Below are 26,322 nucleotides of genomic sequence, written 5' to 3' on the forward strand. Positions count from 1 at the left end.
AACTTGAGGAAGTGCAGATGGACCATCCTACAAGGAGCTAGTGGGTTGTGTGACAATTTACAAAGTAATAGAAAATCAGAAGTAATTTCTTCATCACAGACTGGCAGCATAACTAACAGAAAGTACCAGAAAGAGCAGCACAACTAAGAGAAAGTACTAGAAAAAACAAACCAGCATTCAACAAGTAGTAGTGAGTCAATGAAAAAATAGTGTGGAGTAAGCAACAGCAGACAAAAATGCAAACTGCAGATCTTAGGTCTCAGTATCCTTAGTTACCCTGAAAGACTTAAAACCCTGCCCATCTGCTCAGTTTCAGATAAGACTCCTGAGTGAAGATCTTTGTTTAGCTCTCCATGTTGTGAATGACTCTTCACATAAATAGATCCAGTGATAAAACAAGCAGACACTCTAAACACCTTAATCTACACTAACACATCAACAAACCCAGATGGTGTGATAGATACCTAACCTAGCTTATCCTGTTCCTGGAACAAGCTGCCCTTACCTATCAGTCAGAAGACTTCAATAGTGACCTTTAAAACCAGTCTGGATGACTGGATGTGTGATGACATTTTTTCATTGAGTATATGTGGAGAAAGTCAACTAACAGGGGATATTGTTACCCTCCCATCAACAATAGAATTTGTAGTTAAGCTTCTCTATGGTCTTCTTGGCCATAAGCTTAGTTAGTACATAGGGATCCATGAATTTATGAACTATCCGAAAGCCTGGAAGATTTTCCAACTCTAGAAAGGAAAAGATGGAAGGACAAGCATATTAATATTACTACCTGATATTTATTGATAACACATAAAAACATTTTAGTCGACAGATACTAACATTCCAATCAATTCTACTTGTTGGATGCACACATTATATTTGATAACTGATTCAGCCTATGTGATCAGGGCACTACTTTCCCATGTGACTACCCTAAGTATGGTTAGAACTAATTGCCCTATGCCATGAGGTAATGTGGAACTACACTGAAATTATGGTGGCATCTGAATTCTATGCTATGCAGTCAATAACATGGATCAGTAATATGGTAGATGTTAACTGCATGCCCTCTTTTTATGGGATGAGCTGTTTGTAAGGCAGTTAATACTGACATAAACAGGTTTTGTCCTGCATGACTGACAACGTTGATCATCCAAACTGAAGGAGCTGCATGTATGCTGGGCAAACAGCACACTCAGTACTAGAAAATACTTCTTGCAAAATATGACACATTATGACATGGTACTGGATGCATGCAGAGAATGACAGAAAAATGAAAAAAAGAACATAAGATATCTATTTCAAATAAACAAGGAAAGGAACGGATTTTGTTAGATGTTTTCTGTGTAACATCCCTAAAAGACTGAGAACAATGAGTCTTTGACTTAAGGAAGTAAGAGAGGGAAGACTGTGACGGAGGAATGGTCCAGAAATCTAAACTGTAATGCATGAAAAAATGATAGAAGTTAAAAAGGGCAAATAGCCACATGTTCAGATAATGTTCATGTGACACTCAGCCCATGACAGCACATGGTAACATGCAACAGCTGATTCTGTACACAAGTCAAATAAGCATAGGTAACACTTTAGAAGTGGAGATGCTTAACAGCAATATTTCCTTGATCCCCACCAGGAGCTTGCCCAAGGATTCCACTAATGACACCCTATCAGCCCATTCATTCCAAAGACATGGGAGCTGGACATTACTCAACTGGAAAAGAGCCCCATGGCCCATTTGTTCCAAAACAGGAATCCCAAAACAGCCCTTCTAACCCCTTGCAACAGCCAGGTGTTGGGGAGAGGGCCACCTTGTTGGATCTTGGGGGAATGGCCTACTCTCTCCTCCTTGGGAGAACCCCTCCTCCATCTGCAGCTCCACTGTACCTCCTCCTGCTGTCTCCACATGATGAAGCCCCTGGGCAACTTGGTACCAAGCACCATAGCAGTGCAGGTCTACTGGCAAAGATACATGGTGTGTGAATAGAACCCAAGCCTTATGATCTTTCAGTACCAAAGATGAGTATATTATTGGCTGAGCCTGATACCAATATACATTCCAAATGTGATCATCATGGCACACTATAAATCAACATACTGTCCTCCTATCAACTCATTTCTAAACCTGCTCCCTTTACCTCACTGTATTCAATGACAGAACAGGCTACTAGACTGATATATTTATGAAAAAACAAATTTCCTAGTAACAATTACCCAATGCATAATGTGCCACTTTTCAGAGCTTCCTAAGGAGCATTGCTTATTTAAGTGCCGTATTCAGAGTCATACGGAAGGTGGAAGGAATCAAACCCTGTATCCTTGTTTACATAAGCAGCTTGTTAACTGCTCAAGCCTTAATCTTTACTGACAGATAACACACAGCAGTGTTCAAATTCATGAATTCTCACTAGTTGTTACAACATTCAGCTTCATCTGAATACAAGCTCTGAGAAGTTTGCAATCTGACATACTTTTTCAATTAGACAAGTGCTAAGTGTATGAGGTTCACTGCAAAAATCAGAAAAGGCATTTTTTTTTTTTTAGATCTAGGTTATAAGCAAGCAAACAAAAATAAGTAAATTATATATGGTTACCTTTTTTCCATCTTCTCCTGGAGTGCCATTTTCTCCCTGAGAAACACAAACAAAAATCCTGATGGTTAGACTGCAGTGTGCCAAACTCAACTCTGCGGGCTTCACATTCTAGTTAACAACATACACTGCTAGGACTGCTGTCATATATACATTTGGATTACTCTTTCACACAAATCATAATAAGTGATTTTCTTATTTTACTGTGTTAAAATAGTCTCCTCTACATTTTTTGATTCCTAGCTCTCTCATGCCCTGTGTCTAGCACTAGCCATATTCTCGTAATCACAAGTGCAAACACCTCCTTTTGCTATATTCATTTTCTGAAATCCCCCTTATGACAAAAACATTTTTTTTTGTAAACAACAAAGATTATCTCGAGTTCTTACAGACCCCTTTGCACTGCTAAACCCTGTCCTGTCTTTACATTTTTCTTTAGTGCATTCCACCACCGAATATAATAGTGTTTATACAAATACAGCAACTCATGGATAGTTAAACTTGAAAGTATACAGAGATAGTTCACAAAAAGAATAAAAGGAGACTAGCTCCATGGTGCAAAGGTATGGAGATCTGATTGTGACCTATGTGAATGAGCTTCAAGTGGCAGCCAGGTAGAGGGAGAAGAATGAAGGAGCACGATTCTCTCATCTCTCCAAGGACATGTGGAAGGTAGTGCACACTCAACGGCATGCTGGACAATGCAATCTTCTTGCTGGAGCCTGGAGAGACCACCTCTTACTCTTCATGAGTAGGGGAGGGCTGGCTAGAGGTAATGTCTCTTGTGGAAATGAGGGGGGTGTACTCCACAATTAGCCCATTGCACGCCATCTACAACACTTTTTTTTTATTTTACTTATTTGTTTTTGTTTACCAGATTTGTCCATCTGGGTTTAGTCAAAAAGCCCTTTTCAATGGAGGCCTGGGAGAAAAGCTCCAGTATATTGCAGATATTTTTAAAAAGACCTTCAGTAATAAACATGAACATATACTAAGACATATACATTAACAATTACATATTCATCTGTTAATTAGATTGCATTCATATGAAATAAAGGCAAACTATTACAGTATAAAATATGCATTAGTAGATGCTGAACACTGAGCATCTGAAGAGGTGTATTAGTGGGCTTGTCAAATAGATGACTGATCATAAATTTAAAGAAATGGAGGTGAGGAAAGGAACTAAGTATGGCAGAAAATGTTAATAATGTGGTTAAGAGGTGGTGTATAAAGCAGGTTCATAGATAATTAAATATATGTAGGTATCATAATGTTTATATTACAAGTACAGAGGTGGAGGTGAGCAGTGTCACAAGCCTATGTATATGGCAGGGAGACGCTAGTAAAAGTATTCAGGTACTGGTGAAGACTGGTTGTGGAAGGCATAGGATTCTGAGTGAAGAGAAATAGTTTCACGATACAGCCGACTGAAGATATTAATGGCATTTATCTTGTGCACTTTATGTGCTCATTGGGAGTTAAGGATAAAACTGATAAATCTCAATGCAATGGCTGCTGAATGTTGGCTTCTCCTAGCTGACCACTGCCCCAGGGATGAGGAACAAATAGGATAAATGGCCGAGAATGTGTGGTGGAGGCAAAAAAAATAATGAAACAGCCTCAGCTGTGTTATATGGATTAGTTAATACATTTGAATTTATATTCATGACATAATATTGGTACTACAGGGGATCATTCAAATGTTGCAAGACCCAGAACTCCACTTTTTTAGGTTGCCTTGTCACTGAACAGGAACAGCGGAAAGATTTTTTCAATAATGTTTGATAAGTAAAGGATAAACATTCTAGGGATATCGGAATGCCAGAAATATTAGATTTAACAGAAAATTAAACATTTGCATGAATGTCAGAAAATAGCTCAGTAACTGGGTGGGAGGGTGAGGAAAATTTAATTTGTGTGTGACTCACAAGATATACAGCTATGGTCACGTCCCTAGTTTAAATATGCAATTAAAAGCGGAATACAAACAAAACACAGCTTAAAGAAAATAAACCAAAATATGAAGAAGGCAATGAAGCAATACAAAATACAAGAAAGCAATAACAAACTAACTTTTCCCACAAAGCAATCTGTGGCAGAATCTGAGTGAGCTTTTCCTGTAAACCATGTTGTGATATATAAAGCATGATGTAATATCTAAAGAAACAAATAACACACATTTTATATACAGTGGACATAAAAAGTTTACATACCCCTGTTAAAATGCCAGGTTTTTGTGATATAAAAAATGAGACCACAATAAATAATTTCAAAACCTTTCCCACCTTTAATGTGATCTATAACTTGTACAATTCAATTGAAAAACAAACAAATATGTTGGGGGGGGATATAAAAAATAAAAAACATACAATAAACTGATTGCATAAGTGTGCACACCCTTAAACCAATACTTTGTTGAAGCACCTATTGATTTAATAACAGCATTCAGTCTTCACTTACACTCTGGTCTTACACTTTATTGAATGTGCATTTGTTCATAAAGTGTAAAGAGGGAAAGTTGAAAATTCAGTTTACTGAATGTGATGCTGAATGTTCATGCTGTTTAAACAGGTAAGTAGTTTTCTTTTTGGAGTAGGAGGGTGTATACTTGTATTTACAGGTTTGCAAAAATTCTGCTAGCACTGCTTAAGCTGCCGAGGAATAAAAAGAACAAAACGTAGGAAAATCTTCAGCAGAATACCACGGCTGTACTTGTAGGCAACTGAAAAGACTTCCATGAAGCACCAGGATTCAACAACGTAAAAAACGTTAATAACACATAAAAGCAGGAAACAAATGATAACAATGAACACTTTCAGATAAGAATAGACTTCATCAGATCGTAATACATATCCTGTAGCTCACGTGCTTTTATTCCATAAACTGGATTCTTTAAAGTTTTTTACTTTGTTGAATCGTGGTGCTTCATGGAAGTTTTTTCAGTTGCCTACAAGTACAGCCGTGATGTTCTGCCAAAGATTTTACTATGTTTTGTATTTACAGGTTTGTGTTAGAGTTTGGTAATTGGATAGATTTAGTGTTCTTGAGTGTCTGTGGATTAGAGTTAGGTAAGGTGATGGATTTAATGTAAGTGTGTGTGTGTGTGTGTGTTTATATATATATATATATATATATATATATATATATATATATATATAAAGAGAGAAAATGAGAGTTCATGCAAACTCAATGGTCATTTCTCACGTTCTGAAAGACCTTTACTTTGTAACGGCACCAGACATTTAGCATGATTTAGTATTTATTTATTACACCTCTGTTTGCATGACAGCTTTGTAAAATCTTATTTTATTGTCCTATGTCTTTTGCAAGCATATTTTTGCCTTGGCATGGAGCATGGTTGAAAAGGATCTCTGGATCAGCTTACCTACCTACTTGAAAATGAATGACAAAAACAAAAATTCTACACAAAGAAAGATCTCCATCCTTTTATTACAAGCAACAATAGGGATAATTTTATAGGGAAGAAAATATATATTGGGATGAAAAATATATACTGGGATAAGAAAAAATGGGTTTGGGATGGAAGTGTTCGTTAAAGGAGGGAAGAACAATTTGTAAGGGCTTCCCTATCTATCCTAAAATACACATCTAAAAATGAATTACCCCACTCTTCTCAGTAGTATATTTGATACATATCCCACAAGCATGTTGTCTTCCCTTTACTTCACTCTTCTATTTTTCCCTTTCGTAGCTTCTTCTTCTTCTTTTGGCTGCTCCCATTAGGGGTCACCACAGTGGGGCAACTGTTTCCATTTCTTCCTGTCCTCTGCATCTTGCTCTGTCACACCAGCCACCTGCATGTCCTCTCTCACCACATCCATAAATCTTATCTTAGGCCTTCCGCTTTTCCTGTTACCTGGCAGCTTCATCCTTAGCATCTTTTTCCCAATATATTCTGCATCCCACCTCAGCACATGTCCAAACCAACGTAATCTTGCCTCTCTGGCTTTGTCTCCAAACCTTCCAACCTGGGCTGACTTATTCTTATTCCTAATCCTGTCCATCCTCATCACACCCAGTGCAAATCTTAACATCTTCAACTCTGCCACGTCAAGCTCTGACTCCTGCCTTTTTGACAATGCCACTGTCTCCAACCCATATAACCTAGCTGGTCTCACTACCCTCTTGTAGACCTTCCCTTTCACTCTTTCTGGTACTCGTCTGCCACAAATCACTCCTGACACTCTCTCCACCCACTCCATCCTGCCTGTACTCTCTTCTTCACCTCTCTTCCACACTCACCACTACTCTGAACTGTTGATCCCAAGTATTTAAACTCATCCAACTTCACCACCTCTACTCCCTGCATCCTCACCATTCCTCTATCCTCCCTCTCATTCACACACATATATTCTGTCTTAGTCCTGCTGACCTTCATTCCTCTTCTCTCTAGAGCATATCTCCACCTCTCCAGGGTCTCCTCCACCTGTTCCCTACTCTCACTACAGATCACAATGTCATCTGCAAACATCATAGTCCATGGGGACTCCTGTCTGATCTCGTCTGTCAACCTGTTCATCACCATCGCAAACAAGAAAGGGCTCAGAGCTGATGCTTGATGTAATCCCACTTCCACCTTAAACGCATCCGGCACTCCCACCGCAAACCTCACCGCTGTCACACTACCCTCGTACATATCCTGTACCACTCTTACATACTTCACTGACACTCCCGACTTCCTCATACAATACCACAACTCCTCCCTAGGCATCCTGTCATATGCTTTCTCTAAGTCCACAAAGACACAATGCAACTCCTTCTGACCTTCTCTGTACTTCTCCATCAACACTCTCAGGGCAAACATCGCATCTGTAGTGCTCTTTCCTGGCATGAAACCATATTGCTGATCACTAATCATCACCTCCCTTCTTAACTTAGCTTCCACTACTCTTTCCCATAACTTCATGCTGTGACTGATCAATTTAATCCCTCTGTAGTTACTACAGCTCTGCACATCACCCTTATTCTTAAAAATCGGTACCAAAACACTTTTTCTCCATTCCTCAGGCATCCTCTCATGTTCCAAGATTAGTTCCAATTTAGTTAATCTAGTTAAAAACTCCACTGCCATTTCACCTAAACACCTCCATGCTTCCACAGGTATGTCATCTGGACCAACAGCCTTTCCATTCTTCATCCTCTTCATAGCTATCCTTACTTCCTCCTTGCTACTCCTCTGCACTTCATGATTCACTATCCACACATCATTCAACCTTCTCTCCCTCTCATTCTCTTCATTCATCAGCCCATCAAAGTACTCTTTCCATCTGCTCAACACACTTTCCTCGCTTGTGAGTACATTTCCCTCATTATCCTTTATCACCCTTACCTACTGCGCATCTTTCCTAGCTCGGTCCCTCTGTCTAGCCAAATGGTACAGGTCCTTTTCTCCCTCCTTAGTGTCTAACCTTTCGTACAACTCTTCATATGCCTTATCCTTAGCCTTCACCACCTCTCTCTTTGGCATGCACCTCATCTCCTTACACTCCTGTCTACTTTCTTTATCTCTCTGACAATCCCACTTCTTCTTCGCCAACCTTTTTCTCTGTATACTCTCCTGTACTTCTTCATTCCACCACCAGGTCTCCTTGTCCTCCTTCCTCTTTCCACGTGTCACACCAAGCACCTTTCTAGCCATCTTTCTAGAATTTTTCCCTTTGGTAGCAAGACAACTAAACCTAAAGGCACTGAAAAAACAATACTAAAATAATAAACTGTTTTTTCTATTCTGTGTCCTTCTTTGAAACTTAACATATACTTAACAATCAAAAATTATCAGAGGCAAGCAAATTTTGGGTCTTAAACTAGCATATATGAAATGTCAGACTTCCAATATCTCTTAAACTGCCTTTTCAAAAAAAAAAAAAATAAAATAAATAAATAAATAAATGAATAAACAGCATAAGACATTTCTTTAGAACGACTCTGGTTATGTTCGGTAATTCATTCTTGTCAAGGCATGGGGGTGCACATCTTAATGTTTACTCATACAAACCAAACTCAGCGTAAAAGAAGCCAAACAGTACATAAGCATGCCTAAAGGTATTATGGCTCAGTGCCAACAGTCTAAACAAGTAACTCCACTCCCTCCAAGCTCTCCTTACCCTGGAGAATGGAAATGTTTCTGCAATTACCCAGACATGGTTTAAAGACATGGAGAACACCCTGGCAGAGTAGGCTACAATTACTTCCACACATTTGGACCAGCTACTGCACGGGCAGGAACTAAAGGTGAAAGTGTCTCACTTTATATAAAAAACAAACATACCTCAAGGGCGGTCAAACAGAATGACATGCTTGAACTTCTCTGTGTTCAAATTGCCAAAGGCAAAGCCCCATGTCATATCCCAGGAAGTTATGGGTCCCCCTCTATGGCCCATGAAACCCATAACACATACTATTCTATCAAATACCATAATCCCGGGTGACTTTAACTACCCTACTATACACCATGAATTTGTACACAACCCCAAAATTGCAGGCGCAGAGATTCCTGGACTTTGTCAACACAAACACCCTGGACAGGTACTCCATGTGCCCATGAGGAGTTTGAACATATTGTATCTGGTCCTCACTAACATGGGAGAATGCTGCAGTGTAAAGTCCACTCCGGTAAGGTCAGACCATAAAGGTATCCTCTGTGAAAATAAAAATAAAACCCAGGACCCCTGGTAACCGGAACATTTAGGAAATATTCTAAGGAAAATGTCCTACTGTTAAGTGATAACCTGGCAAAATTTCAAGTCCCGCAAACCCTGAGAAAACTGCTGCCTATGCAGAATTGTTTACAGAGGCCCTGTACAATCATGGTAATAGATACATTGACACAACTGTGCCTACAAAGAATAAGATCTGAACAAATTCAAAAAACAAGCCACCTTGGTGGAATCCTAATATCAGTAAGTTGATACATGGTGTATAAGACTTTTGTTTGATTTATCAGTAGGTTGTTTTACAAAAGGAAGAAAGGCATGGAAAAAATTAGGAAATGCAACACCCAGCAGGATAAAAACTCTCTCATCAATCTAAACAAGCAACTTACAGGAAAAATCAATTCTACCAAAGCCAAATTTTTGGTAAAATATCCTCCCAAGCAAAGGATGACCATAGATCTTTGTTTAGCTATGTCCATACCAAAGGGTAAAAAGGTTGCACAGACAAACCATTCAGTAAAAAACGGCAAGAAAAAAACAGCAAAGCTCAAATTTTCACTTTGTGATACTTTAAATCTCCTGTAATCGAAGCCAATGAGCTATATCTTTAGCTATGTCTGCAACCTCCAAGGCAGTACATGGCAATTTTAGAACCGATTGTAAATGAAGTCACCTACACTGAGCCAGAAGATATTGCAAAATTTCTGGCTGACAAATTCAGTTCTTGTTTTACCCCTCTTTCACCCCCTATCACCCCTCAAGAAATACCCAAACTATCACTACACAGCAGGTCCTCAACGCACTTACCAGGGCTAAGAATACCACATTGATGGGCCACAATTATGTCCCAGGATGCCTCCTAAGTTGCACAAAATATGACTTAACAGGATCACTAGAGTCACTATTTAAGCATAGACTCCTAACAAGCTTTGTGCCATGTGAATAGAGAATTGTAACAGTCATCACTATACACATCTAAGTAACCATGTAACTACTGACCTAAAAGTCTGACATCTTGCATGCAAAGTCATTCAAAGAATTATCATGGAAATGACTAATGACATAGAAAATGTTTAGACACTGGATCCAACCTGGTCTGGTTTCACCAAGGGCAAATCATGCTTACTCAACCTCATGGACTTCTTTGAGAAGGTCACAAAAGCAATGGATGAGGGCTAAACAGTGCATACTGCCTACCTTAACCTTGCCAAGGTATTTGATACAACACCCTAATTGGGCATTGTAGACAAACTCATAGAATTAGGTATAAACTCTTATGTCACCCGCTAGACAGCCAGGTGGCTCACACATAGGACCCAAGAAATTTGGATTTGGGATTCTACCTCTAAAAAGAGGCCAGTCACTAGCAGAGCCCTTGAGGACTCTGTGCTGGGTCAGCTCATTTTTGGCATCCAATTCTCTGAAGTCAAGGCCAACATCAAAGGCATCTGGCTGACTAGATTTACAGATGACTGGAAAATAGGCACAGTCATAGAATCCCCCCAAAACATTAACATCCTCCAAGAAGGGTTGATTCAGACAAATAACTGGTGCCTGATCCATGGCCTGAAACTCAATGCCAGGAAATGCATATTCGTACCCTTCCAGAAGTTGGCTACCCATGGAAACTACCTTACTGATAATATGCCCCTAACAGTAGAGCCAGTAGTTAGGGATTTAGGGATGCATATAGACAGTAACCTGTCCTTCAAGTATGGTAGTAAGGAAATCATTCTATGTTGTGCAACTATAACCAAATTTATGGTACCTAGGTCCAAGGAAGTCATCATTCCACTGCATTTAGCTGTCATCAGACCAGTCACTGAGTACAATTTCCCCTTCGGTATGTACCTCACCAGGCACATGCAACAACTGCAATGTCCACCGAGGTTCCTCACAAGAGTGTAAACAACATGTTCTACATGTATTGCCTCAAAGCCATATCAGTTCTCAGGCTCCTACAGACTGTTAAGAGACAATCTATGCCTGGTATACAAGACATTCTTGGATCCCACTCTGTTGGATCGTCTGAGTATTTGCAAAAAAAAAATAGCATCAGAATTACTCAATCAAGGGAAGTAAACCTTGCTTACGACATAACTAGGACATGTTGGAGGACAGATGTGTCTCTAAGACTACCATATCCCTGGAACAGGCTTCTTATCCACGTGAAGCATACTTCTTCTTTAATCCAAAACAGTGGATGGGGAATAAGAAATTCACCCCTGGTCTGGTACCTATGACCCTAATGGACAGAGGTAGCCAGTAAATGCTTGACTACCCAAGCCTGAGCCTACACATACCCCTTAGAATAATCTAAAAGTTGTCAGATACATTTGGGATGCATGACTACGCTTAAAAAGGCCCCTGTGGTCATTAGCCTAGTATACATCAATGAACCTATGAATGAATACCACACACATTTTCATAAGTGCTTTGCAGACAACAGATTTTATTTTGGTTGACCGGTAGAAGTCTTGTTTTATACTACATTTATCCTTGCCCTTATGGTCCAGGTTGTATATGAAAAGGATCCATGATGACAGCTTCACTTAACTGGCTAACAAAATATTAATTTAAATACATTTAATGAAATACACATTCATTTAAATGGAAGTGCATGTGTCTATATACGTCATCCTGCTAAGACACATTGCTCACAATATTAAATAAAAAAAAAAAAAACTTTGCTGCTGTCCTTCAGTAGTGACTTTGTCTTACAGTGACATGCCGGTATTGATTCATTGAGTCTGTTGCCAGTACAGGCATAGCAAGGACTACCAAAGTACCTGGAAGATCACTAGGAATGCAACAGCAGGATAACATAATAGTGTTTAGCTACTACCAATGAATCCAAACCTTTTATTTTTCTTTCCTCCAAGTTCTTCTTTGCTCCCAGCTATTCAAATGTTCTCATCTCTCCTCTTATTTCTTTTCTCTTAGCATTTGTCTTTTTCCCCTTCTAGGGTTTCCTTCTTTTATTGTTATCTCAATATTGCAAGGTTTTTGTGCTAGTATACAGCTCAGCAAGCTCCTGCCTGGTGCCCTGCAAGGTTCCACAGCAGCAGAGAGACAAAAGAGAGACTTTGGAGTGATTAAGTATCATTTTTCTGCATTTTCTTGCTGTCTTTTTCATTTTCATGTTCATATTACCCGTTTAACTGTTGTAGGCTATACACTCAAGTGTGATAGCCATTTCTGTGCATATAAAGTGTTTTTTTGATTGCATCTGATTTATTTTCTGAAAAAATCAAAAAAACAAAAAACAAAAAAATATACTTGTTTTCCTGCCTTTCTAAGCTAGTATAGTCCCTTTTTCAGGTTAGTGCTGAATTCAGGGCTGTGTTACAAGTTTCTGTGTTTGCCCATACCTTACTTGGATAGAAGGAAGTTTCTCTGTTCACTGTGAGAGAGGGAGCTTTGAGCAGCCTATCTGTCCCTGAAGGAGTGGTTTCAGCCCAGAAATTAGTAGTTTACTGGCCATTTTGGGATAATTTCTATCTCTTTCATTTCCCTGCTATAAAACCCACATTTGCAAGTTTTTTGTGCTAGTATACATCTCAGCAAGCTCCTGCCTGGTGCCCTGCAGAGTTCTACAGCAGCAGAGAGTCAAAAGAGAGACTTTTGAGTGATTAAGTATCATTTTTTTTGCATTTTATTGCTGCCTTTAGCTAACTCCACCTACAATGCTGATTCTAGAGTTTCTGTGATTTAAAAAGCTTGTTTCAGCTACATAATTTACTTATTTTACTGTCTGCACTTTAACAAAGTTATTTTTGTGTTTAAATTACCTGTTTACTGTTGTAGGCTATACACTCAAGTGTGATAGCTATTTCTGTGCATTTAAAGTGTTTTTTGATTATATCTGCTTTATTTTCTGAAAAAAAAAATATATATATATATATATATATATATATATATATACACATACTAGTTTTCCCACCTTTCCAAGCTAGTATAGTCCAGTTTTCAGGTTATTGCTGAATTCAGGGCTGTTTTTAAAGTTTCTGTGTTTCCCCATACCTTACTTGGATAGAAGAAAGTTTCTCTGTTCACTTGTGAGAGAGGGGAGCTCTGAGCAGCGTATGTGTCCCTGGATGAGTGGTTTCAGCCCAGAAATTAGTAGTTTATTGGCCATTTTGGTTTAATTTCTATCTCTTTCATTTCCCTGCTATAAAACCCACATTTGCATGGTTTTGCGCATGAGTGGTTTCAGCCCAGAAATTAGTAGTTTATTGGCCATTTTGGGTTAATTTCTATCTCTTTTATTTCCCTGCTATAAAACCCACATTTGCATGGTTTTGCGCACTGGGCAGTGCCGGTTAGCTAGGGTATAACTATTTCTGGGTCCACAAAGTCTACTCTTCAAATTTTCCCTTGGAACTAGACAAACTTTCAACTTAAGCACTCAACCCATTCACTTCTCATCCCGGCACTTGCTCAAAACTCATAGCAAGCACTAATAAACCTTAGCACTAGACCCCCCACTATACTGTAGAGAAGGACAAGGTTCTCTATTCGACCTTACCAGCCAATCAGTAAAACAGTTCACTGTACCTATCCAGGCATGTCCAAAGGGCAGTTTCAGGTATACTCTCTGGTCCAACTGGTGAATCTGGGCATTTTGAGGCAATGTTACAATTGCCTCATGTACACAGACAACCCTCTCCTCCTTCCACCAAACAATAATACATGAGAGAGATGCAATTATACAGCCAAACTGGAGGCTAAGCTCTCTCAACCCAAGACTGGACCAGGCAGTCAAGAGGAGAAGGGAATTACTTGCATCACACCACCAGTCTCACATAGACCTATGAAACCAGCACCGGCAAAAAAACACACATAAATACACGAAAACATACTCAGTGTGCCAGTCACAGCCCTTAAGGCAAAATAACATACCCAACACACTAGTAATAGGTGACTCTATAGTACTGCACACTGACGTCCGACTCACTAGGCTGAACAAGGAGAAGGTTAGTGTTAGCTGTCTGTCAGGTTCCAGGATCCACCACATAACACAAGCACTCAGGTCACTCCAGAACAAGTACAAATATGACTCTGTCATTGTCCATGTTGGTGTGAATGACCTGAGCCATACCTCACTGGACTACATGAAAAGAGGCATGGAGGAGCTCTCTGATCACGTAGCCCAGGCTGGTATGACCCTGACCCTGAGTAGCATCCTGCCCTCACCAAAAATGATACCATGGTATAGAGAAAAAATTATCAATTTCAACAATTGGCTAAGCTTCTGGTGTCATTCAAAGGGGATCCAGTGTCTGTTAGCCTGGGATGACATGCTCGACAAGCCACGCTGCTTCGCTAGAGATGGCTTGCACCTGTCACCCTTAGGCTTTCGAATACTGGCCAAGGCTCTTGCCACCCCCATAGTGCCTTTTTTATCAAGGCTCAAAAGACAAACCCACCGTCGTAAATAGCACAAGTAACAAGAAAACTGAAGGTAATGCTACTCAATGCCAGTAGTCTAAACTTCAAAATGCATGCATTCAAGGCACTCCTCAGTATGGAGAAAATCGATATATGTGCAGTAACAGAAACCTGGTTTAAGGCTCCAGAGAGCACCCCAGCACTACCAGGCTACAACTCATAACATAACTCATAACATTTCTGCCACAAAACCCGGACTGAAATACAAAAGGCAGGGGAGTATCCATATTCATCAAGGATACCCACACCTCCAGGTTAGTGACACAGCACGATGCTTCACAGATCATCCATGTGCAACTAACAATGGGCAAAACTGCTATTCAAATTATAGCTTGCTACAGATCACCCACAATGTCCCAGGACCTCCATTCTGCATTCCTGGAAACACTGGGAAACAAAAATGTCCTACCAAACACCCTGTTATTGGGTGATTTCAATTACCCAAACATTAATTGGGAGACCTACTCAAGTACAAACTCCCTTGCCTAACATTTCCTAGAATTTATAAACTCAAATGCCCTGGATCAACTGGTCAACACCCCCACCAGAGGTGACAACATATTGGACCTGGTCATCACCAACATGGGCGACCGGCGTTCGACACCGGAGGTCAAACCCTCACTGGTTAGATCTGACCCTAAACTAATCACTCTGGATATCCACATTCTGCCACCAGCCCCAGTCAAAGAAACCACCGTGAAAAACTTTTCAAAAGCAAACTTCACGATACTTAAGACCGAGGTGGGAAGTTTCAAAGCCCCCATGCTAAAGGATAACGCTGTCTAAGCTGCAAAATCCTTTACTAATGCACTCTACGGACACGTACAAGAATGCATGGATCGTGCTATCCCAAACAAAACCAAGACTCACTCCTCTAAGAAAAGGAAACCAGTCTGGTGGACCCTTGCCATAAACAAGCTATACAATAGAAGGAGGAAACTAGCACAGAAAAGAATAAAATCCCATAGGTTCATAGGTTAGTACTAAGTAAACTGCTCTTGTGAGCCATTTTAAGCCTAGCCAATTATCCCTTGTGAGACTCAAACCCTGCACCTTGCGTTTGTAAGGCAAACACCTTAACCATTAGTCCACCCACCCAACCCCAAGAAGGGAAGACATCCCTGATCAGTATCAGTAAGAAACTACGTTCCCTCATAAAATCATCCAAGGCTTCGAAAGAAAAATTGCCATGGACTCCAAAGATAACCACAAGGCATTCTTTAGCTATGTCAAGAATCTAAGTGGCAATTCTCAGATCTGCTCGGAGTTAGTGCAGAATGGCACAAAACACACTGAACCAACCAATATAGCCAACGTCCTGGCAGACAGGTTCAGTGCAAACTTCACCCCCCTCTCACCCCCAAAAGGGCCCATAACTATGCCAGAAGAATGTAGTCCCCCTGAAATCACAGACACTCAGGTTAAAACAGCCCACTCCAAGGCCAAAAACACAGCATCAATGGGACCGGACGGTGTCCCAGGCTGCGTCCTACACAAGCTCAAAGATGAACTAACCCCTCACCTAAACACACTGTTTAAACTCAGCCTCTCCACAGGCTACGTGCCCACAGATGGTTATTCCGTTCCACAAAGGTGGAGCCACAATGGACCCCAGGAATTATCGCCTTATAAGCCTGACTAGATTGGTCTGCAAAGCTATAGGTTCATAGGTAGGTACTAGGCTATCGGCCCAAGGGCCTACGTAAACCTAGCCAACAAGGTTCCCTGGCTTACGCCACCCAATAAAGTTATTTTCCTGTGCCACTGTTGAGCAGAGACACAGAAGTGATTCCTGGGTGTATTTCCTATTTCCCATCCGCTTATCAAGATTTTTCTTGAAGAGTGCTAATGAAGAACTTTGCTTGACATAGATGGGTAGCCTGTTCCAGAGTATGGGAAGTCTCTGGAATAGGAATCTATCCCTCCAGCATGTCCTGTTTATTGTGGTGACAAGGTTTAGGTCCATAGAGCATGTAGCTCGGAGGGATTGGGATTTCTTTAGGTGTAGCATGTCCAACATCTCTGGGTATGACATAGCTTTATATGTTAGGCAGAGATCACCTCGGAGAAGGCAATATGCTACAGAGTAAAGCTGGAGTTTTTTGAGGAGGTCAGTGTAGGGTATTTGTTTGAGGACAGTAATCCTCTTTGTGAGGTACTTCTGTGGCCTTTTCAGCTGCTGCAGATGTCTTGTGAGGTACATTCCAAAAGGGGTGTTGTACTCTATGGGTCTCCTTAACAGAGACATTGGAAACCTCCAAACACTGGACCTGACTCAGTTTGGCTTTGTTAAGGGCAGATCATGCCTCCTAAACCTGGTGGACTTCTTTGAGACAGTTACCAAGGCTATAGACGAGGGAAAGGTGGTCCACACAGCCTACCTAGACCTCACAAAGGCCCATTCCCCACTCAGGTATTATAGACAAGCTCAACAACCTGAACATAAAACTCTACGTCATGAGATGGGCTGCCAACTGGCTCATGGACAGAACCCACATGGTAAGAGTTGCGGGAGCTAAGAATGACTCTAAACCAGTTACAAGTGGCGTTCCCCAGGGCTCAGTCCTAGGACCCACCCCCCTGTTCGGCAAATACTTCTCAGAGGTACGGGCAAGCACAGGAGGACTATGGCTGACCAAGTTCGCAGACAACTGCAAACCAGGGGCTATAACTGACTCTCTGGCTGACACAGACATCCTCCAAAAGGGTCTCACTGAGACAGATACCTGGTGTCAAAACCATGGCCTCAAGCTAAATGCCAAAAAGTGCATAGTCATCCCCTTTGGAAAAAACAAAGTACCCACAAACTACCACATAGGTGATAGCCCCTGAAATACAGAAGACGTAATAAGGGATCTGGGGACCCAAGTAGATAGTAACCTCTCCTTTGATAATCACATTGCCAAAGTGGTTAGAAAATCCTTCTATGTGGCCCACCTAATCACAAAAGGGTTTGCATCCAGATCGAAAGAGGTCATTGGGCCCCTCTATCCATCACTCATCAGACCCATCATAGAGTACAATGCCCCATTTGGGCTGTACCTTACAAGACACCTGCAACAACTTGAAAGACCACAGAAGTACCTCACCAAGAGGATCACTGGCCTCAAGCAGATGCCCTATGCAGCTCGACTGAAGAAACTCCAGCTGTACTTGGTTGCATACCGCCTACTCAGAGGTGATCTCTGCCTGACATACAAGGCCATGTCCAATCCAGAATTGATGGACATGCTCCACCTAAAGAAAACCATATCCCCTCGAGCCACACACTCCAGGTCAAAACCTCAAAACAAAAATAAATAGGACATGCTAGAGGGATAGATTCCTGTCCCAGAGACTTCCCATGCTCTGGAACAAGATTCCAATCTACATTAGGCAGAGCTCCTCGCTAACCCTCTTCAAGAGAAACTTTGATGAGTGGATGGGAAACAGAAAGTTTATCCCAGGGATCACTTCAATGGCTCTGCTGGACAGAGGCACAGGGAACTAATCTAAGGGGGCGGCGAAAGCCAACACATTCCGGCTAGGCTTATAAATGCCTTCGGGCAGATAGCCTAGTACCTACCTATGAACCTATGAACCTAATACACACTCTCTGTTAATTCTTCATTATATTACTGCTTTCTCATGGGCAAATTTGCTGCTGCTGTGATGTTATAACCTCAATGATCTAGGCTCAGTAGTAATTTTTTCGTATCACAGTAGCTATCTATTTATGTATTTTTGGCACTGGTCCATGTTTTAGATAGCTCACAATTGGAAATTTGAGACCAGTATCACATGTTCTGACAAACAATTAAACTTTTATTCCTGTAAAACAGGAAATTCTGGAACTTTCTGCTACATATTTAAAACATTTTTGTAGAGGAGATGCCCACCCCACACACTTGCTACTAAATACTATCTCCATGACCACTAGGGCTAAGAGCAGAATAATTCTCCAATGTGTTGCAGTCTTGGAATTAGCAAACATTCTGCAAAATTGTACATAAATTCTCACAGTTCTGAGGATTATGATTGCAATCCTCACATATTTAGAAGACACACATTCTGGATATCTAAAATTCCCTCTGTCATCTCCTAATTATTAATCCCTAGTGGTACCTATACTGTCTGACAGTTGGCTTAGAGGCTTAATGAGCTGTTTCGTTTGGTCCAAAGGTGAAAGGTGTGATTCACTTAGCCTCCATTGTCTAACTATGTGACTCTGAACCAGACACTGCCCCCAGACTAAGTATAAAAAGGTCTATGATGAACACTCCTCTACCCCATAAAAGAAATAATGATAATCTCCACTGGCAGGCAATGGCAGGACAAGGATACCACAGCTGGTTGGAAACACTTTAATGTTTTTATGTAATGTGTCTCAGCAGTCTAGTGCATGTTTTTATGTAATACGTCTCAGCAGTCGAGAGCACAACCTCTTTTGTGATAGCCTAAGGTACAGACAGAATCCAGTTAAAGTCCTTATGTGTGTGCTATTGAGTGCAGAGACAGTCGCCTGACTTCCACCAACTGGCACTATCACTCCAACTCCCATTTCGGTGCCTAAGCAACATCAACCATGCATCTCATTCTCCCTGATCAATTGTTCAAAATATGGTGTTGTCAGCAGAACCCCCTATAATCATTGATAAGGTCAAAGGAGCAGTCCTATGCCACACTTTAGACCTTATCTCAAACCATCCTGTGTTGGGATGGGAGTTCCTCTGTAACTGTTTGGCAGGAGAATCTATATTTGATTTATATTTTATTTTTACCTCTTATTTTTACCATCATGGCTAGAAAAAGACAGACTGTAGGCAGGTACGCTGTAGCCCTTCATGGGGCCTATCTAGTTATAACTTCATTCAGATTGTAGGAAGGCAAACTATAGACCTTACCTCAAAGGATCTTATTTTTTGTGCATTCCTGAAAAACTGTTTTACAGCAGGAGCTTTATTTAATTTATATTTTATACGTCATACCTTATTTTGACTGTTTGTTGGTAGAAAGTTATAGAGAGTAGGCAGGCACACTCTAGTCCTCTCAAAGAGCCTGTCTAATTATGACTGCTAGTTTCATGATCATGAAAGGTACTAAGAAGCTAAGACTCCTATGGTGTCTTAGTGTGGTGTGTGTGACTGGCGAGGATGGTGTGGCGGGACAGAAAAACTGTTTTATAATGTATTTCCCTTTTTACAAGGTTAACTCAGTATACTTCATTTAATATTAATTTCTGTACTACTTGTATTCTTTTTTTTAACACATTTATTAACTTCTCACATTACACAGTGATGTGTACACATACTGACACTAGATGGGTTGCAAACTGGCTCAAGGACAGAACCCACATGGTTAGAATTGCTGGAGCCATGTCAGACTCCAAACCAGTTACAGGTGGCATCCCATAAGGCTCAGTCCTGGGACCTCTCTTGTTCGGTATATATTTCTCGGAGGTACAGGCCAACACGGAAGGACTGTGGCTGACCAAGTTCGCAGATGACTGCAAATTGGGCGCCATAATCGACTCTGCAGCCGACACAAGCATCCTACAAAAGGGCATCATAGAAACAGACAACTGGTGCCAGAACCATGGCCTCAAGCTAAACGCCAAAAAGTGTATAGTCATCCCCTTCGGCAAAAACAAAGTGCGCACAAATTACCACATAGATGGTAATCCATTAAGTATGGAAGAAGTAATTAGGGACCTTGGGACCCAAGTTGATAGCAATCTCTCATTCGACAACCACGTGGCCAAAGTGGTTAAAAAAAACATTTTATATAACCCACCTAGATCAGGGGAGGTCATCGTGCCTCTTTACTCATCCCTCATCAGGCCCATAATTGAGTACAATGCCCCTTTTGGGATGTACCTTACCAGACACCTGCAGCAACTGGAAAGACCCCAAAAGTACCTCACCAAGAGGATCAAAGGGCTCAAACAGATGCCATATGCTGCCCGGTTAAAGAAACTCCAGCTCTACTCAGTGGCATACCGCCTGCTCAGAGGCGATCTGTGCCTGACGTATAAAGCCATGTCCAACCCGGAATTATTGGACATGCTGCACCTCAGAAAATCCAAATCCCATCGAGCTACGCGCTCGAGAGACTTGAACCTCAGCACTGAAACAAATAGGACATGCTGGAGGGACAGATTCATAACCCAGAGGCTCCCTTCACTCTGGAATAAAATCCCAGTCCAGGTTAGGCAGAGTCCCTCATTGAATCTCTTCAAGAGGAATCTTGATGAGTGGATGGGAGATCGTAGATTTACTCCGGGTATCACTTCTGTGTCACTGTTAGACAGAGGCACAGTATACTAACCTCGAAAAAGGGCATAGCAAAATTCATTTAAAATGGGTGGCGAAAGCCAAACACACTCTGGCTAGGCTTGTAAATGCCCTAGGGCAGATAGCCTAGTATGAACCTATGAACCTATGACACAAAACAGAAAACAAGCCAATTTCAAAGACTTTCCCTTTTTATTAATTATATATATATATATATATATATATATATATATATATATATATATATGATTTCTTTCTTAACAATTACTATACAACTTAACATCGCATAGACTGCTCAAGTTTCCCCTTCTCTAAAATTTAATTCTTCTTAAACATTATTCTGTGTGTATTGTTCCCACATATTCCATTTATTTCTATGTAGTTTGCTTCCTCCCTTTTTAAAGATCTCACCTCCAGTTCTTTTATCTCCTTTGTCATCATCATCATCATCATCATCCCCTTTTTCCCATTTACATGGGGTCGGGGTATCGTATTAACTGTCGCCAACTCTCTCGATTCAGTGCCACTCTCCTGCCTTCTTCAACACTCATGCCTGACTGTCGCAGATCTTCTTTCACACAATCCATCCACCTCTTTGCTGGATGCCCTCGCTTCCTCTTACCTTCTTCCTGTCTGTGCAAACCACGCAAAATCAACAAAACAATCCAAGACCGTCAGTGAAGACAATAATTCGATGAATAAAAGCAAATCCTTTATTCAGTTGGTAGATAGTAAAATCCAAAAGTCAACAGAGTTGGAAACAGCAGTATCAGACAAGCGCTTTCGCTTGGGTAATTCCAAGCTTTATCAAGTCAAAAACAGTTTAATTCAAAAAAGCTACTGTTTAAATACACATCTTAATTAGTCACATGTTTGATTCAAACGGAATCACACTACAAAAACTTTTTTTAACATGTCATAAAAAGTGTGTATGTACAAATCATTCAAGTGTGCATAAAAAGTTAAAATCTACACTCCATATAAAATAATGCAAAACTGATGAACCATGTTTATAACATTGTGAAATTGCGTTCATGAATCCTCCAAAAAAAAAAAAAAAAAGAAGGGGGGCAGTGTAAGGAATAAAAATTACATAAAAACCAAGTAGGTTTTAAATTCAACAAGACTACATGGAATAAAGATGTATGGGTTACATATTTGTAGTCGTAAAAAATGGTGTTGCACTACACCTAAATAGCACCCAATCAATTAATTGTGAGAAGTGTATGAAATGGGGTACGAAGTAACAGTGATGTAACAAAACATACTACAGCCTGGCCCTTCTAAGCTTCAACACTGAACCTATACTGAGTGTACCATTCAGCCCCGAATGCATGAATGCAAAAATGATTTAGCATATCCCTGTTATAATAAATTTTCCAAAACCGGTAGGCCAACTAGTATTTCTGGCAATGGTGGAGACGATGTTTTTCAGCCAAGCACCCACGATGCTCCACGTAGGAGTGAGCGTTTGGCTGAAAAAGACAAAAGACAACGTGAACAGGATTTTCCCACACTCCCTGGGAGGCCCGGGGCATAGGGTCCCAAACCTCAGAGGACGGGGTGGAGGTGGACGAACAAAACCATGATTTAAACCCTGTTAACCAAGCCCACCCCTGCCCTGTGCCTATGGACCATTCTGTCCCGCTTAGTACCAACATTACTGCAACAAAACACACAAATTGTACCATCTTTAAGAAAAACGATTTCATTATTTACAATTACACCGACCTCGCAGTCAATGACACAGCTTTTAATCTTTTCACCAAAGGATTTCATTTTGTCCCCACCAACAGAGCCAATCTGGCCCAGTTACTAGTTGATCTCAAGTTATTTATTAGAGGACTCAACCTTAAACATTTTTTCAAAGGGCACACTTGGCAACCTACTGGACTGTGTAGGAAAAGTATTTTCAATCCTCCTACGCACCCGCTTCTCAAATTGTATGAGGAACTAATTGAACAGGACTTGCGGAACATGCATGACAACCCCACTAGATCGGAACCAACCAACCTGAACACTGAAGATTTCAAATACATCAACAAGTTGTTTGAAGAACACATTAGAATCATGAAACCCGACAAGGGTGGTGGGGTGGTTCTCATGTATGAATCCGCCTATGAGGCCAGTATGCACCACATCTTGCATGATGACACCCAGTACTGTCGAATTTCCCGAAATGAATACAATATTGCACTTGTAAAAATTAAATTCTCTCTTTATGACCATTTGCTACAGGGGTTTGTAAACGAAAAGCTTTATAACTTCTTGATTGTCAACAAACCAACCATTCCGGTTATCTTTGGAATTCCAAAGACTCACAAGAGCATCAGCCCGTTGAACTTCAGACCCATTGTTTCGGGTGCAGGTGGTGCGACTGAACCCATTGCCAAGTTCATTGACTATGTTACCAAACAACATATTCCTGCTCTCACTCATGTGTGTAAAGATTCATGGGAATTTCTCAAACTTTTCCCTGTTTCCAACTGCCCCCCCACCTCCTTTTTGGTTACCATTGACATTAAAGATCTTTTTTCCAACATCCCTCACTCTATAGGGTTAGAATGGTTCGCTGATTTTTTCACCAAAGAAACCAACTTGGGTAACAACTTTATCAATTTAATAATTGATATGATGAACATGGTGTTAAATAACAACTACATTTTCTTCAATGGGGAACTGTTCAAGCAGCAAAAAGGAGTTGCGATGGGTGCTTCATGTGCCACTAATTATGCCAACGTGGTACTACACAGATGGGAGCAAGTGCACATATTTGACACGACCTGGGCACAGTATCTTACTTTTTACTGTAGGTACCTTGATAACATTTGCCTAATTTGGGAAGGCACTGAAGATCAGTTATCAGCCTTCTTGCAATACATCAACAGCACCACAGAGTTTTTGACTTTCACACACAACATCAATCATGACGAATTGCATTACCTTGATGTTACTATTTTCAGGGACCCTCAATCTCTGGAAATACACTCCAAGGTTTACAGGAAACCTACTTTTTCAAACTCTCTACTACATTATGAGAGTCAGCACCCGTTTTATCAAAAGAAAGGCATAGTAAAGGGACAGCTCATAAGAGCATCGAGAATGTGTAGCAGACTTTCTGACTTCTTACAAGAGACTCAGAACCTACACAATATGTTTACTGAAAGAGGTTATCCTGCTAATTTACTTGACTCCTTAACGGATGAAATTTCCACTAAAAGAAACACTTTATACCCCCCTTTGCTTGGATGCACACAATTGCAGATCCCCAACCCCGCAACACAACACAACAATGAGAAGGATGGCAATTTTATTTACACTTTTTCTGCTAACTCCTCACAAATTGAAACCATTGTTTCAAAATATTGGTTCGTGTTGGCAGGTAATGACGACTTTAGGAGTATTATTCCTGCCAAACCCAAGTTTTTGAGGAAGAGGGGGCAAAACCTTAAAGAAATTTTTGAGAAGAAACCCAAAACAATTACTCACAACTCACAACGAAAAGGCACCTACAAATGTGGTGCCTGTAAGCAGTGTGCTCTTATTATAAACAAATCTCACATTTACTTAAAATCTAGACACACTCATATTAGACCTTCTGGCCACTTTTCATGTGGAACCAAAGGAGTGGTTTATATCGGGCTCTGTATCACCTGTGGTGCCTTTTACATAGGCAAAACCGAGAGAGAATTTAGGAAAAGGTTGTACGAACACACCTATGACATAGAAAAGAAAAAGGAAAGTAATGCCTTTTTCAAACATTCACTTACATGCCACAATTACAAATTGTCTTTCATGATTCTTGAACATGTGAACCCAAGCACTAGAGGAGGTGATTGGGAGTCAACCCTGGAATACAGGGAGCTGATTTGGCAGCTTAGGTTGGACGCAGGGAAGCCCCCGGGGCTGAATGGTACACTCAGTATAGGTTCAGTGTTGAAGCTTAGAAGGGCCAGGCTGTAGTATGTTTTGTTACATCACTGTTACTTCGTACCCCATTTCATACACTTCTCACAATTAATTGATTGGGTGCTATTTAGGTGTAGTGCAACACCATTTTTTACGACTACAAATGTGTAACCCATACATCTTTATTCCATGTAGTCTTGTTGAATTTAAAACCTACTTGGTTTTTATGTAATTTTTATTCCTTACACTGCCCCCCTTCTTTTTTTTTTTTTTTTTTTGGAGGATTCATGAACGCAATTTCACAATGTTATAAACATGGTTCATCAGTTTTGCATTATTTTATATGGAGTGTAGATTTTAACTTTTTATGCACACTTGAATGATTTGTACATACACACTTTTTATGACATGTTAAAAAAAGTTTTTGTAGTGTGATTCCGTTTGAATCAAACATGTGACTAATTAAGATGTGTATTTAAACAGTAGCTTTTTTGAATTAAACTGTTTTTGACTTGATAAAGCTTGAATTACCCAAGAAAGCGCTTGTCTGATACTGCTGTTTCCAACTCTGTTGACTTTTGGATTTTACTATCTACCAACTGAATAAAGGATTTGCTTTTATTCATCGAATTATTGTCTTCACTGACGGTCTTGGATTGTTTTCTTCCTGTCTGTCCCAAATCTCCCTCACCAGATTGTCTTCTGCTTTTCTACACATGTGCCCATACCATCGTAATCTGTTTTCTTTGATCTTTTCTGCAATTGGAGCTACTTTGGCTTCTGCTCTTATGACCTCATTTCTTTGCCTGTCCCGCAGTGTGCATCCTACCACCTTTCTCAGGCACTTCATTTCCATCACCTCTAGCTTCAACTGTTCTGCCTTTACTGCCCAGGTTTCTGTACCATGCAGTAGTGCTGGTCGCACCATGTCTTGTACACCTTACTTTTCAGCTTCTTTGGCATTCTTCTGTCATATACAACACCTGATACTCTATGCCAGTTGGCTGCAGCCCCTCTGATTCTAGCTTTGACCTCTTCATTCAGACTACCCTTCTCCTCAACCACCCCTCCCAGATACTTGAAGCTGTTTACCTGTTCCACTATCTTCCCATCTATCTCTATTCTCAGCTTCTTCTGATTTCCCCAATCTGCTGCCATTACCACTGTCTTATCTGTGCTTAGTTTCATCCCATGTGCCTTCAGATTTGCATTCCATTCTCCTATCCTTTGCTGAAGTTCTAGATCAGAGTCTGCCTGTACTGCCACATCCTCTGCATACAGCAGCTTTGTTGCTCTGACCCCTCCAACCTGTTTGCTGATGCAGTCCATTACCAGTATGAACAGCAGTGGGCTCAGAGCTGAACCCTGGTGTACACCCACTGCCACTGGGAACCCCTCAGTGAGGCCAAACACTGTTCTTACTTG

The 26,322-nt window shown here is 40.7% G+C and overlaps 1 protein-coding gene across 3 annotated transcripts in view; it reads right to left on the bottom strand.

Annotated features, from left to right (window-relative positions):
- The window catches only part of LOC122807296 (collagen alpha-1(VII) chain-like), a gene marked incomplete at its 5' end in the record, with an annotated part of 1,562,855 nt that overhangs the window by 983,072 nt on the left and 553,461 nt on the right, over positions 1-26,322 (bottom strand). For all 3 annotated transcript variants that reach the window (XM_044078425.1, XM_044078422.1, XM_044078423.1), the window contains 1 exon segment: positions 2,592-2,627. In XM_044078425.1, coding sequence (XP_043934360.1) covers positions 2,592-2,627 — 36 coding nt within the window.

Source organism: Protopterus annectens, chromosome 7.part0 (assembly GCF_019279795.1).
Source record: "Protopterus annectens isolate FY-2018-M chromosome 7.part0, PAN1.0, whole genome shotgun sequence".
NCBI classification, from domain to species: domain Eukaryota; kingdom Metazoa; phylum Chordata; order Ceratodontiformes; family Protopteridae; genus Protopterus; species Protopterus annectens.